We start from the raw sequence: 14,050 nt of genomic DNA on the forward strand, positions 1-14,050 counted from the left end.
ATCAGTGAATTGGCCCTGAACTGTTCCAAACAGCAGCGATAGAGGATGAAAGATTTCTCAATTGTGAAAAGATGAACAGCACATGCAGAAGAACCTCCTGTTTATCCTTTGATGCTCTTTGTCTTGCATTTCAGACTCCCAAGGCCTCAAAGTCAGTTCCCTTTGCAGCAGAAATCCACTCACAGCTCTGGTACTGTTCTCAGATCTGCATATTGCCATCATTTCCATCTGCAAGCTGGCATTTGCCGGTGCTCAGACTCGCGTTTCAGGCTCCCAAGGCTTCACAGTGATGAGGTCTATCAAGGAGTCTGTTCAGCTCTTTGATGACTCACTCACAATTACATCTTTGCACAACTCCAGGATTTTCAGTCCTGTCTTTAAGGGATTTAAAATGAAGCTGAGATCATCTGCTGCTCTCAGTTGTGCTCCAGACAACCACAGCTGCTTGCAGCAGGAGGTCTGTGAATGGATTCTGTTCTACGTTTGCTTTTTTTCTGGTGGGAACACCCAGAAGCAGATGCTCACTTCTGCTGAGGTATGTCAGCGGAGGACTCTTTCCACATAAGTGATTTCTGCTTGGTCGGTGCTTAGTTTGAAAATCACATCTTTAAAGGAACCCTTGTCAATTTTTCCATTTAAAAGCCATGGATGCAAACATGGCAGTGTGCAGTATGCTTATTTTCAATTATACTGGGGACAAACGATCCCAAGTGACTTTAGCAGCTCCTTTCTTCCCCACTTCTGATTGGCCTCCATTCACCCTTCCCAAGGACTTGAAGTTTTGAGAAGGAAGTCTGGAATTTTCTTTTTATCTGATTAGGTTTGGAAAAACGTGCTGTCATTTGTGGTGAAAATCCATCAGTGGAATCCAGTAAGATTTGGGATGTGGTGCTTGGGGACACGATTTAACGGAAGGTTGTTAGTGTTAAGGTAGGATGGTTGGGTTGCAGTTGCACTCAATGATCTTGAGAGTCTTTTCTAACCTGAGTGATTCTATGATTCTATGATGTGACTGGGATTGTGGATGAAGGAAAAGCTGAGACGTGTTTACCTTGACTTGTTCAGCCTGGAGAAAAGAAGGCTGAGGGGTGACCTCATTGTGTCCTTCCAGGACCTAAAGGGAGCCTACGAACAGGAGGGGAATCAACTCTTGGAAAGGGTTTATGACAGCAGGACAAGGGGAAATGGTTTTAAGTTGAGGGAGGGAAGATTTAGTTTGGATGTCAGGGGGAAGTTCTTTACAGAGAGAGTGGTGAGAGAGTGGTTGCAACCTTTTGTTGACATTTTAAAATTTACCATAAAACTGGAATTCCATATAATCCAGAAGGCCAAGGCATAGTAGAAAAATTTAATCATTTACTGACAACTCAACTAAAGAAAATAAAAAGGGGGACATGGGGAATTAAAGATACTCCGTTCTCTATGTTATCACATGCATTATTTGTTTTAAATTTTTTGACACTGGATGATGATGGAAAATTGGCTGCGGATAGACATTGGAGTAATAAAACAAGAGATAAACCAATAGCATATTGGAGAAATCCAATGGACGGTAAAACTTATGGTCCTGATCCTGTACTAATTTGGGGCAGAGGATATGTTTGTGTTTTCCCTACAGATGAAACCTCACCATGGTGGATACCGGAGAGATACGTCCGTCATGCCGAAAACAAAGATGGGAAAACTGCGGAGGAAGATGCAGAGACTGACTCTAACCCAGATGAATCCATTGTGTGAACAAATTATAATGCAAAATGATTGGGATACTAATGTTTCAACAGGAATACACTGGGCTATGAACTTTTATTGCCTGAATTTTACAATGTACACTAAAGGTCCATGGAGACTGCCCCCTCAAGTTCCTCCATGTGAAACCATGCAAATCAAAGAATCCTTAATTTGCCATGCAGACTATACATCGATATGCGTCACACCAGTAGAGTATAACTGCTCTCGATTTCCTTGGTCGAAAATCCAAAGTCATTTACAAGGTATTTGGGACAACGCAAATACTTCTTTGGACTTGAAAGAGCTTCAACAGCACATACAAGATATAATGAACGCACATAAACTAGATGTCACAGGCTCAAGACTTTGTTAGAACACTTAAGGCTACTTTCCCTTCGTTCTCGTCATTTCAGAAATGGTTTTATGGTATATGCTTGATGATTGTAATTGTGTTGATAGGGCTTATATTACTCCCCTGTGTAATACGTTTGGTAATTCGACAATTGCAGGCAATACAAATTGAAATCAAAAAGGTTAAATTGGAACAAATGAAAAATAAACCACCACCACCTCTGGTCTAATAAAATAGAAAAGGGTGGAATGAGGAAGACTGTTAAGCAAAACAGACCTGGCTGGCCTGAAAGGGTCAAACAGGGAACATGCGGCCCCTCCTGAAAGGGAAGGACTGCCATGTGAAACTGGCAAGCATAAGCTACAGCTTCTTCGTTCCGTGACCAAGAGCAGAACATGTTCTGTGGAGAGAACACCTTTTGATCACTGTACTGACCATAATCCACAAAGAGCTAATTAAGTAATGATGTATTGCTGTCAGCTGCATGAATGTTATCTGATTTAAGTATTGTATACTCCTGTAGCTAAAAGATATAAAAACCCTGTAATAACAATAAACTTTGCTTCTTGTGCCACCAGAGCCTAAGCCCGTCTGTTTCAGGTGTCTTGAGCTGGTCTCCGTCAGATGGGGAAGGGAAGGAGGGCGATAGGAAAGATGGGAAAGAAGAAGCAATGAGTCTTTATAGGAAGCAAGAGGGAGATAGTCACCACCATGGATCCAGCAAGGTTCGCAGTTCAGTCTTTGCTCTTCAGTAGTGGTGTGTCATCAGGCAGAGTTGTTCTATTGACGATGACCACGACGAGAATGATGGCCCCTTTTCAGTGCTTTCAAAGTGGTCGAGTCAGGTGTCTCTGGAGTGACAGCTTCAATCCAAAGTGGTTGAGTCAGCTCTCCTTGGAGTGGCAGCTTCTGGCTCTGGGATCTCAGCAGCAAATTCCTTTGTTCCTATCCTCCTGGCCTTGCCAGCAGATAAGAGGGAGCAGGGAGGCACCAACTTGTATCTTGCCTTCACAGGATGCAATGGCATCGTCCCCCAGTCTCCCATAGCAAACAGGAGTTATTTGCTCACACGCTAGGTCTTCTGCCAGTAAACAGTCCTGAGCACTATCTTCTGAAGGCAAACAGCTAAAATTGTCCACACAGTGATGTTGATTGCCATACAACAGCACCCATCACTCATATTCTAGACAAGTCAGTCTTATCACAAGAAATACCTCAGGAAGCAAGCTTGGAGCCAAAAAAAAATAAAATAAAATAGAAGGATTCTCACAGCGTCTCAGGCAAGACAGCACCACCTTTGGAGGTGAGTGCTGAGCTGCCAGCTTGTGCAGAAAGAATCACTTCTAAGGTCTGTACACAGATCTCCAGCTCATCCTGTTCATTTCCCATGCTATGCACACTGATCTACAGGCACTGCAGGGAAGCAGCAGGTGCAGTTACCCCTAGAGGGTGCAAGAGGATTTTGGATGGAGTATTGGCAACATGACCTTCTCTGAGGAGTCCCTGTATGATCCTATGGGACAGCTCAGAGGTTTTTCCCTGCTATCTCCCACAGTGATAACATCCCTCAGCCCTTCTCTGCCACACTGAATTCCCCTCTCTTGCCTCTTTGGACCTAGTTTAAAGACTTGGCAATCATTCCAGAGAGCTTGCTCCCCAGCAAGGGAAGCAGGAGGAGTGGAAATAATGGAAACTTAGCATAACTAAATGGAAATAAATGTGACATGTGACACAATATTAGGCGGAATCCGCAGTTAAGAAAATGTTTCAGGAAGTGAAAGTGGAAAATCATTTTTATTTTCATTTCAGGGAAAACCTGCACTATATTTCTCAGAATAGAAATGTAAGATGAAAACAAAAAAAAGTGAAAATGCTGTTTGGGGAAACGTAAAAGGGAAGGGGAGACACATGCCTGATACCACATGAAAGGAATTATTGGATGCAGTTGAAAAGTAAATCACCCTAACTCTTGGCTGAGCCGTTGTCTCCTGTTCGTGGTGATCCCAATATCTTGAAGCTTCCTGCTCCCTCCCCACACATTTTCTCTTGGAGCTGTGTGTTGGCCCGTCCTCTGTGGCCCTGCTGTACCTCTCTTGCACCAGACCAGGCCCTGCTTCCTGGGATGGAGGAAGCAGCACACCTCGGTGCAGCAATCATCATCTCCTTGCAGCTTGCTGGGGGGTCAGGAAGCCTTCAGAGAACCTCATCTGAAGACATGGGCAAGCTCCTGCTGGCTTCACTAGCTCACCAAAATCAACTCCACATCCTGCCAACTGCATTCCAAGCACAGCAGCTTTACCAGAGCACAGCAAATGTGAAGGATCTGCTGTGGGAGATTGTGGATACACCTTCCCAAGGTCAACCAAAAACCTTCAAGCTCAAAAGGGATCACCTGCAAGGCAAGCATGCACAGGAGAGCACTCTGATATCTCTGTGCTGTGGGGATGAGCTGCTTGTGCACCATGTGGGTTTGCACTGCCTTCTGCTCCCACCACCTCCTGAAACTTGGAGAACAAGCTCAGCTTTTTGTAGCTTTATTGGAGGCAAACAAGGCTTGGTGTCACACAGCTGCTCTGTGCAGCACGGTTAGGAAGGTTATGAAGGTTAGGAAGGGTCATGTGAAAGAAATGTCTTCTCCAGAAGCAATCAGTGGGCTGGAGGAGAAACCAAAACCAAATCCTGATTGCACCTTTCCCTCTCCTCATTCCACATGCTGACATTTATTTTAACAACAAAATACAAGACTGCAGTGAAGAAAGCTTCAGAACAACTCAGATACTTTATTGACCCCCTTCCCTTTCCTCTACAGAGGATTCTCAGAAAACCTGCAAGAGCCACGTTACTGCTCTCCTGACCCTTCTCTCAGATTCATCAGAGCACTCACAAATTACTGAGAGCAACACATGCACACAGACACACAGAACATCCCTACACAGATGCTTCTCCTTAGGAAACAGTATCAAAAAGCTGCTGTCAGGAAGAGCAGAAAAAACTGGGCATGCTTTACCCAACTGCTTTGGGTAGCAAGAGAGACCATCTTAAGCTCCTGGGTTAAGTCCCTTCTGCAGAGAGTGCCAGTGGTGCCATCTCCTTTGCAAAATCGTCCTGTGTGGGGAGAAGCATCTGAGTCTCCCTCATCCTTGGGCTTAACAGCATCCTCGCTGTCTCTCCGCTGGGGGTTTTCCCATGGGAAAGGAGTTGCCAGCCCAGAGAGAAACTTCCTGCACCAGGGACACTTGCAGGGCCACTTTATCACATGGACTGGACAATGTTTAGTAAGGATCGAGCTCTGGATGAAGCTCTTCCTGCAGTGCAGGCATTTCTAGGGTCTCTGCACTGAGTGGATCCCCTGGCAAAAGCTCTGCCCACACATGGGACATTTGTAGCACTTCTTCCACGAGTGCCATCTCCTGTGAGTGAGGAGCTCTGCACTCTGCACAAAGCCCTTCTCACACTTGAGGCATTTCTAACACTTCCTGCCACATGAACTCACTGGTGCAGGCTCTGGACAGATCTCTTCCTGCAGTCAAGGCACTCACTGGGACTCTCCTCTGGTTGGATTTTTGGGGTCGACTGAGGGTTGAGCTCCAGATGAAGCTCTTCCCACACTGCTTGCAGACAGGATTTCTTCCTTCCTGGTGACATATCAGGCCAGCAGAGATTTCTTTTGGGTCCTCACCTGCTGCCCCATAGCACAGGAGTTTCTGCAGGGGAGGTAAGAGGTGACTCTCCTTTCATGCAGCCCTGGCCGAAACGTGCCACCTGGAAGAAGGTTTCCAGTGAGACATCCCACTCTGGATTCTCCTTTGCGTGGCCACTCAACACAGAAACTCCAGCTGAAGGACAGCAATATGTGTTATTCTCATGCAATGAAGGAGAAAGAGGATTGAGTTTGGCCACAGAGCTCTTCCTCTACTCAAGAGATTTGTAAGGTTCATCACCACACAAAGCCACAGGTGGTCATCATGCTGGGGCTCTGGCTGTAGCTCTTCCCACCTTTGGAGCTCTGCAGGTTCTGTATCTTGTGTGGCTGTGTTGGTAGGTAATGAGGCTGGAACTGCTTTTGAAGGTTCCCCGTACCTTGTGATTGTTCTACAGCCTGCATGCACTGTGGACGTGCTTGTGGGTGTTGAGATTAGACCTTCTTGTGAAGCTCTTCTCACACTCAGGACATTTATAGGGTCTCTCCCCTGTGTGGATGCTCTGGTGGCGTTTTAATTCACAACCGCTTTTGAAGCTCTTCCCACACTCGGGACACTTATAGGGTCTCTCCCCTGTGTGAAAGCGCTGGTGGTAAGTTAGGTGGGAAGTGCTTTTGAAGCTCCTCCCACACTCAGAGCACTTGTAGGGTTTTTCATCTGTGTGGATGCGATGGTGGCATTTCAATTCAGAACTGCTTTTGAAGCTCTTCTCACACTCAGGACATTGGTAAGGTCTCTCCCCTGTATGGATGCGCTGGTGTATCTTTAAATCAGAACTCATTGTGAAGCTCTTCCCACACTCAGAGCACTTGTACGGTTTTTCACCTGTGTGGATGCGGAGGTGCAACTTCAAAGAACAACTTCTCATAAAGCTCTTCTCACACTCAGGACAGTTGTAAGGTCTCTCCCCTGTGTGGATCCGCTGGTGCCTCATTAAACCAGAATGGCTTGTAAAGCTCTTCCCACACTCAGAGCACCTGTAGGGTCTCTCTCCTGTGTGGACACGCTGGTGGACAATGAGGTGGGATCTCCATCTGAAGCTCTTCCCACAATCAGAGCACTTGTTTGCACTCATTGCTGAGCGCATGCACTGGTGGTTAATGATGCTGGAATCTTCCTCAAAGCTGTTTCCACACTCAGTGCATGGATTCTGCTTTTTCTGCTGGCACACATTCTTGCTCCTGGGTTCCTCAGGCTCCTTTTGACCTATGTTGAAGTCCAACAGGCTCCTCCCTATCTTTCCCAGACCCTTTCCCAGTGGCTCCATGATCTGCTCACCCTGACCTTGCTCCAGGCCTCCTTGGACATCACTTCTGATTTCTTCCACACAGACACCACCCCACCGCCTTTCGGCCACACCACTTTCCTCCAGGTCCTCCAGTACATCTGCAATCCCAGTTCCTGCTGGATGAAAGAAGAAATCCAGAAATAGCACACAGTGCCCAAAATAAAACACAGACAGAGATGGCTCTTTCAGACCCAACCTCCTCCTTCCCTCCACCACCTCACCTGGGCTGAGGTCTCCTGGCACGGCCTCAGGGCTACACACATCTGGGATCCAGGGCTCTTTCCCTCCTTCAAGCAGGGATATCACCATGGGTTTGGGAGCTGGAAGTGGAGCTTCAATGAGAAAAACAGGAGAGATGAGAACAATTCTATCATTCTGGCACAGTGCCTGTTCAACAGCTCCGCTCTGTGCCCCCTCCCCAGGGAGAAATCTCACTTTGGGCCTGAATGACACTGGGCCCACAGCTTCCTTTGGAGAAAAAAATGCTTTTACAACTCTGAAAACTCCAAAGGGATATTTTCTTCAAAATGAACTTGAGAACAGTTTGTTTATTTTCTGACAAATATCAGAGAACAAGGCATCAAAATGTTTATGGCAATTGAAAGCAAAATCCTACATTGTAAAGGAGTAAGCAGGGAGTCATCTGTTAGCTGGAGCTGGTGGCAACATTTAATGCAGCAACAGAAAGCCTGGTTTTCTCTCTCCTAGCTGAGGCCTGCTTGCCAAAACTGACTCAGGGGCGTTTATGAGTCTGGTGTGCATACTAATCCCTTCTGAAACTCACAATTCTCTACATAACTTTTATTGATGTTACAGTTACTAGTATGGAACAGCATGGTGATCATTCTAGGCCCGGCCTGCAGAGGCTCATTCTGCACAGCCAGAGGTGCCTTAACGAGGAGGAAAGGCAGCAAAGCCCTCACCCAGCGAGGCCACGCACTGGTACGTCTCCAGCATCACGTCCTGGTACAGCGCTCGCTGCGCAGAGTCCAGCAGTGCCCACTCCTCCCTGCTGAAAGACACGGCCACCTCCGCAAAGCTCACGGGCTCCTGCAAGCAAAGAGGCTCCTTGCTGGGAACAGCCAAGGCCCAGGGAAGCAGCTCACACAGGACACAAACTCCCGTCCCAGCCGCTTCTCTGGCCCCAGCACACACACGCTGGCTGAGGCCACCTCCCTCTCCCCCTGCATTCACATCCTTCGCCCCTCGGCCTCTCCTGCCTGCTTCCCCCAGCCCCTACCTGAGATGCATGTGCTGTGGCCATCTGCTGCTCTCCTGCACCTGAGATGATCACGGCTAGAAGGCAGAGTTGAACTGGAGCCTGCAGGGACAAGAGAAATGGCAGGGGAGCTGTGAGGGAACGCAGCAGTCCCTGTCCCAGCCCAGCCCTCCACAGCCCATCTGCAGGGCACTGCCTGGGGGATGGCACAGCAGGCCTTGCACAGGAACACAAGCAGCAACAGCACTGGTAACGCTCTGCCTGAAGCTGATTACAAATCACAAAGCTGACTCCAACTGGGTGGCACAAAGAACTGACACCACGTTCAACAGCTGAGGGTACATGGACTGTGTGCCTAAAGACAATGCATAGCAAGGAGGCAGTCATCTTACCCCTAAACAGGGAGCAGCCCAAGCGCCCCTTGAGCTCTCCTGCACAGCCAGGGCTGCACGACAGGATCTCCCCACAGTCAGGGATGGCTCTCAATTTCACACCTCTACAGAGATCCCACTCAGCTTCATGTCAAGACACCTTGCTGACACAGGTCTTCTGTAAGAGACCCAGGGTTCGTTTGGAGCTTTGTGAGCTTCTCTAAGGTGATGTGCTACAGTGAAGATCTCAAGGTATTCACAAAAACATAGAATGGCCTGGGTTGAAAAGGTCCTCAATGACCATCTAGTTTCTACCCTCCTGCTATGCGCAGGGTCACCATCCACCACACCAGGCTGCCCTGAGACACATCCAGCCTGGCCTCGAATGCATCCAGGGATAGGACATCCACGACCTCCCTGGGCAACATCTTGCAGTGTGTCACCACTCTCTGACTGCAAAACATCTTCTGAATCTAACCTAAATCTCCCATGTCTCAATTTAAAACCATTCTCCCTTGTCCCATTACTATACACGCTCATAAAAAACCGTTCCCCCACTAGTTTATGCTTTTCTTTCACGTCCTGGAAGGCCACAATGTGGTCTCCCCGGAGCCTTCCCTTCTCCTCGTTAAACAAGCCCAGTTCCTCCATTGCACCAGGAATGCCTCGGCGGTAAATTTCCCTCCTCTCCCACCAGGGCGAGGAAACTGGGGGCTGCCGTGGGCGGGGGAATGAAAATTCCCCCCTCGGAGGCTTTGCATTCTGACACTCAAAAGGAGGCATCGGGGAGTTGAATGCTTCCATCAATCAATCCATGCGTGCAGAGGAGCAGAGCGAGGTCATCTCGTGTCTCCCATGGCCCACAGGGAGAAACGCAGTCCCAGCTGGGCTGTGTTACAGAGAACCGACCGGGCAGCAGAGCGCACTGAGCTCCTCTGCTCACTTCCTCGCTGTTCCAGCTCCAACCCCTTCCTGCGCACCTCGGAGCCCAAGCCGGGCAGCAACACGCCTGGGACCCGCTGCTCCCGTCCCCTCGTGGTGCTGCTCGCCAGGGGAGGGAGAACTTCCTGCAGCTCGCAGACAGTCCCACACAGCGTGAGGGGATGGGTATAAAAAAGCACACAGATCAACGAGAGTAAGGGATACAAGCAACCAAAAAACAACTACTACGAAACAAAATCGAATTAGCATTAATACCGCTTGACGATAAGAAGTCTGTCCCCTAATTTAAAAAGAACCTGATTCTTTCTTGACCTCCGAAAGCTGCAGGTCATCTACTAGTCCTCAAGCAGTGCTGCAGCCCTCCCCAGTCCGTGCTTCGAAATGGGGTTCAATATGAAGAGAAAAATGCCTGCAGCTGCTCTGCACGAGCCGCGAAGGGCTCCTACCTTGGGTGCGGAGCAGGCTGCTCCCGCCTCTGATGCGGGCAACCGGGCTCCTGGGAGTCGCGGAGAGCAGAGGCTGCCGAGTGCCCTCAGCCCGGAGCTGGCCGCAGCACGGCCTCGCTGCTCCTCCTGCCACCGCCGTGCTGCCCGGACGGCTTCCGGCCAGGCTCTGGCCGCTTCGGCACAGCCTCAGGTGCAGGCAGCAATTCCCACAGCGAGCACGCCCCGAGCCGGCTGCCGGGCCTTGGGCAGTTTCACAGCTCGTTCTCATGGCACATCTGCACCTGGGGGAGGGAGGGGAGTAGGCGGGGAGGGATGGGGTCTGCGTTTTGTTACACTAATGAAGAATCCCGTTCTGCTAGGTCTCCTTTGTTCCTTTGATTAAGCTCTGTGCTATACGAGGGCCAGCTCTGCTGTTCGCTGCTGTAGATCTACAGATTTTAAGGTCAGTAAGAAGGAACTGCCCTCGGGTTAACCGGGGGTTTGTGTCTGGGGAAGAGTGCTTCCTGTTCTGTTGCATTTTCTGTGGGGCAAAAGTGGGCTCCTAGTTTCATTTGGCAATGTTTAAACTCTATGCATCTTGAAGGGTGAAGGAGCGAGGGTGCTCCCGTTGAGGGTGGATCCATAGCTGGAGGTTCGGTCATGGCGATCCTTGTGGGAGGACAACCCTTGGGAGCAGGGTCCCACTTGAGGTGGTATCCTGAGAATTCCAAGAACCTCACGGGTGAAATCTTGCAGGAGTGAGGCTATAATGTGCTCAGGAATGTAAGCTTTGAAATACTTTGGAAAAATCATCACAACAGAAATGTATTGGGGGCATTTGCAGTTAGCTGCCAGGAAGGGGCCTGGTAGGATCATGTAACAAGTAAACGTCCAAACTGGTTTTTCATTGTGGTTATCTTTGTGATTATTAAGTGTGTCTGTTATAAAATGAGTGCTTGTGGAATTCCACATACAATACAAGTGCTGTTGTTGCTGGGACATTGGTTATAGCTCTTGCCCAGGGAATTTGGTGTTCCTGTGCCCTGGGGAAGTAGGCAGAGTCCATTACCCAGCAATGGAGACTTCATAAGCGGCTGCTGTGTGATGTGAATGCTGACTATTGGATGCAAGGTGTGAGTGGTGTGAATGTGGGAATCGAGTCTAATTGGCTATTGGTTTAAAGAAAGGACAACCAAAAAGCTCTTTTTAGGGCTTTTTTTAAGGCTTTTTTAAGGCTTCCTTGTGGCTAGCATCAGCATTGCACTTATGCTGGGAGCCAGCAGCTTGTGGGCAGGCTCCTGAGTCACCAGGAGTGGAGCTGCCATTTTAGCAGCACGGTTTAAATACCCGCCCTCACCTTCACACCTGATAGCTAGCTTCCACCCACGAGTTGCATCAGGTGAGAAGCCTTTGTTTGTGCTCACTGAGAAAGGGGAGGATCAGTGAGTGAGCACAGCCCACGCTTCCCATAGGGTGCTACATCTGTGTGTGTGGGAGGTGGTCCAGTGGTGACAATTGTAAGCTCTGGTTCCTACTTGCTCAGGAGACCGGCTTTCCTTGGCAGTCCCTGAGGCCCCAGGCTGAAACATGGTCTCCACTAGACAGTGGTCTCATTCTAAGACTGTGGCAACCCTGATGGAAAGCTTGCTGAGAAATGTTGCTGTTCAGGCCTCTGGCTGCAAGGAGTGCCTGAGCCTACTTCTGCCTGGGGAGAGTGGCAGGGACTTCACTTGTATGAGGTGTGGGTTTAGGGCGTTTAGTTCAAGGAGCGGGAGATCAAGTGATCTTCTGCTCGATACCTTCAGGGGCAGTGAGGGACTGAGTGGGATCGGAAAGCACAGGCGATGAATAATTGGCTCAGAGGCTGGTGTCGAGCCAGAAATTTTTGGTTCTTTGATCATGGGGCAGTTTACTCAGCCCCTGGCTTGTTGTCTGTCCATGGAACCCACCTATCTCAAAGGGGACAACGAATACTAGCGCACGAAGTAGCAGGGCTTATTGAGAGAGCTTTAAAATAGCTATGAAGGGGGAAGGGGACAAAACAGGCCTCTCAAGAGATGAGCCTAGGGGAACGATGCTTGAGCTGGGGTGAGGCAGATGACTCGTCTGAAATGTGTCTATACCATGCACGCAGCATGAGCAACAAGCAGGAAGAGTTGGAAGCGATTGTGAGTCAGGCTAATTATGACCTTGTTGCTATTTCCAAAACATGGTGGGACCACTCCCATGACTGGAGTGCTGTGATAGATGGCTACAAGCTCTTCGGAAGGGATGGATGAGGAAGGAAGGGTGGTGGTGCGGCCCTTGATGTTAAAGACTGTTTTGAGGTTGAAGAGCTTGGGGTTGGGAATGATAGAGTGGAGTGTGTATGGGTAAGGATCGGGGGAAGGCCTGTAGGGGTGGCATCTTGGTGGGGGTCTGTTATAGACCACCTAATCAGGACAAAGAGTTGGATGAGGCATTCTATGAGCAGCTCATGGAAGTCATGGGATCACCAGCACTTGTTCTGATGGGAGACTTCAACTTCCCTGATATATGTTGGAAATATAATATAGCACAGAGGAAGCAGTCCAGGAGGTTTCTAGACTGTGTGAAAGATTGCTTCCTATGCAACTGGTAGTAGAGCCTGCCAGGGGCGGTGCCCTGCTGGACCTGGTCTTCTCCAACAGAGAAGGACTGGTGGCAGAAGTGAAGGTTGGGGACCGTCTTGGGCAGAGTGACCACAGAATTGTAGAATTCTCCATTCTTGGGGATGTGAAAAGAGTGACCAGCAAAACTGCCTTCTTGAACTTCCAGAGGGCGGACTTTGACCTGTTCAGGGCTCTTGTAGCACGGGTCCCTTGGGAGTCGCTTCTCAAGGGTAAAGGGGTCCAGGAAGCCTGGATGCTCCTCAAGATGGAAACCTTGTGCAGGTGCAGGAACAGGCTGTGCTGAGTACTGTAGGGCATTTTATGCCCTGATCTGGTAGTCTGAGATGCTGCTCAGAATATGCCCCAAGGGATTCAGATGGAGACAATCTGAGAGCTTTTCCTCCGTCTGGACTGTCACAAGCCCATGGGACAGGATGGGCTGCACCCTTGGGTGCTGAGGGAGCTGGTGGGGGTGATTGCCGAGCCCCTCTCGGCCATCTATCAATGCTCCTGGTTAACTGGTGAGGGCCCAGAGGATTGGAGGCTTGCTGATGTGACTCCCATCTTCAAGAAGGGCCGTAAGGAGGATCTGGGGAACTAAAGGCCTGTGAACCTGACTTTGGTACCAGGGAAAGTAATGGAGCAAAACATCTTGGATGAGATTACACAACATGTGCGCAGTGTCCAGGGGATCAGGCCCAGCCAGCACGGGTTCGTGAAAGGCAGGTCGTGCTTGACCAGCCTCATCTCCTTCTATGACTGGGTGAGCAGTCTGGTAGATGAGGGAAGGGCTGCTGATGTAGCCGACCTAGACTTCAGCAAAGCCTTTGACACGGTCTCTCACAGGCTTCTTGTGGGGAAACTGGCTGCCCATGGTCTGAACAGGTTTACGCTTCTTTGGGTAAGGAACTGGCTGGAGGGCCGTGCCCAGTGGGTAGTGGTGAATGAAGTCCAGCTGGCGACCTGTTTCAAGTGTTGTTCCCCAGGACTCGGTACTGTGGCCCATCCTGTTTAATATCTTTATTGATGACCTAGATGAGGGGATTCAGTAAGTTTGCAGATGACACCAAGCTGGGAGGTGGTGTGGATCTGCCTGAGGGTAGGGAGGCCCTTCAGAGGGATTTAGACAGGCTGGATCACTGGGCTGAGGCAAATGGGATGAGGTTCAACAAGGCCAAGTGTCGGGTCCTGCACTTTGGGCACAACAACCCCACGCAGCGCTACAGGCTTGGGGATGAGTGGCTGGATGAGTGTGAAGAAGAGAAGGACCTGGGGGTGTTGGTTGATGTTCAGCTGAACATGAGCCAACAGTGTGCCCAGGTGGCCAAGAGAGCCAATGGCATCCTGGTCTGCATTAGAAATAGTGGAATGGAAATAGCCAGCAGGAGCAGGGA

General features: G+C 49.5%; 1 protein-coding gene and 1 pseudogene across 5 annotated transcripts in view; both read right to left on the reverse strand.

The window, feature by feature from the left end:
* The window catches only part of LOC128091934 (zinc finger protein 660-like), a 125,681-nt pseudogene that overhangs the window by 82,860 nt on the left and 28,771 nt on the right, over nucleotides 1–14,050 (reverse strand).
* Nucleotides 1–14,050, reverse strand: part of LOC128091932 (zinc finger protein 3-like) — a 168,259-nt gene that overhangs the window by 61,262 nt on the left and 92,947 nt on the right. The window contains exons 1-4 of one of the 5 annotated variants that reach the window (XM_052705356.1): nucleotides 8,310–9,069; nucleotides 7,993–8,119; nucleotides 7,291–7,401; nucleotides 6,339–7,182 (exon numbers count right to left, since the gene is read on the reverse strand). The exons of 1 other annotated variant lie outside the window; for it this stretch is intronic. In XM_052705356.1, coding sequence (XP_052561316.1) covers nucleotides 6,339–7,182; nucleotides 7,291–7,401; nucleotides 7,993–8,119; nucleotides 8,310–8,675 — 1,448 coding nt within the window. In that variant the 5' untranslated portion in view covers nucleotides 8,676–9,069. Of the gene's footprint in view, nucleotides 1–6,338; nucleotides 7,186–7,290; nucleotides 7,402–7,992; nucleotides 8,120–8,309; nucleotides 9,070–14,050 lie in introns of those variants that run through there. 3 more of the 5 variants (XM_052705355.1, XM_052705358.1, XM_052705357.1) reach the window with 3 other exon arrangements.

The sequence above is a fragment of the Tympanuchus pallidicinctus genome, unplaced genomic scaffold, assembly GCF_026119805.1.
Source record: "Tympanuchus pallidicinctus isolate F22 unplaced genomic scaffold, pur_lepc_1.0 scaffold56, whole genome shotgun sequence".
Taxonomy (NCBI): Eukaryota; Metazoa; Chordata; class Aves; order Galliformes; family Phasianidae; genus Tympanuchus; species Tympanuchus pallidicinctus.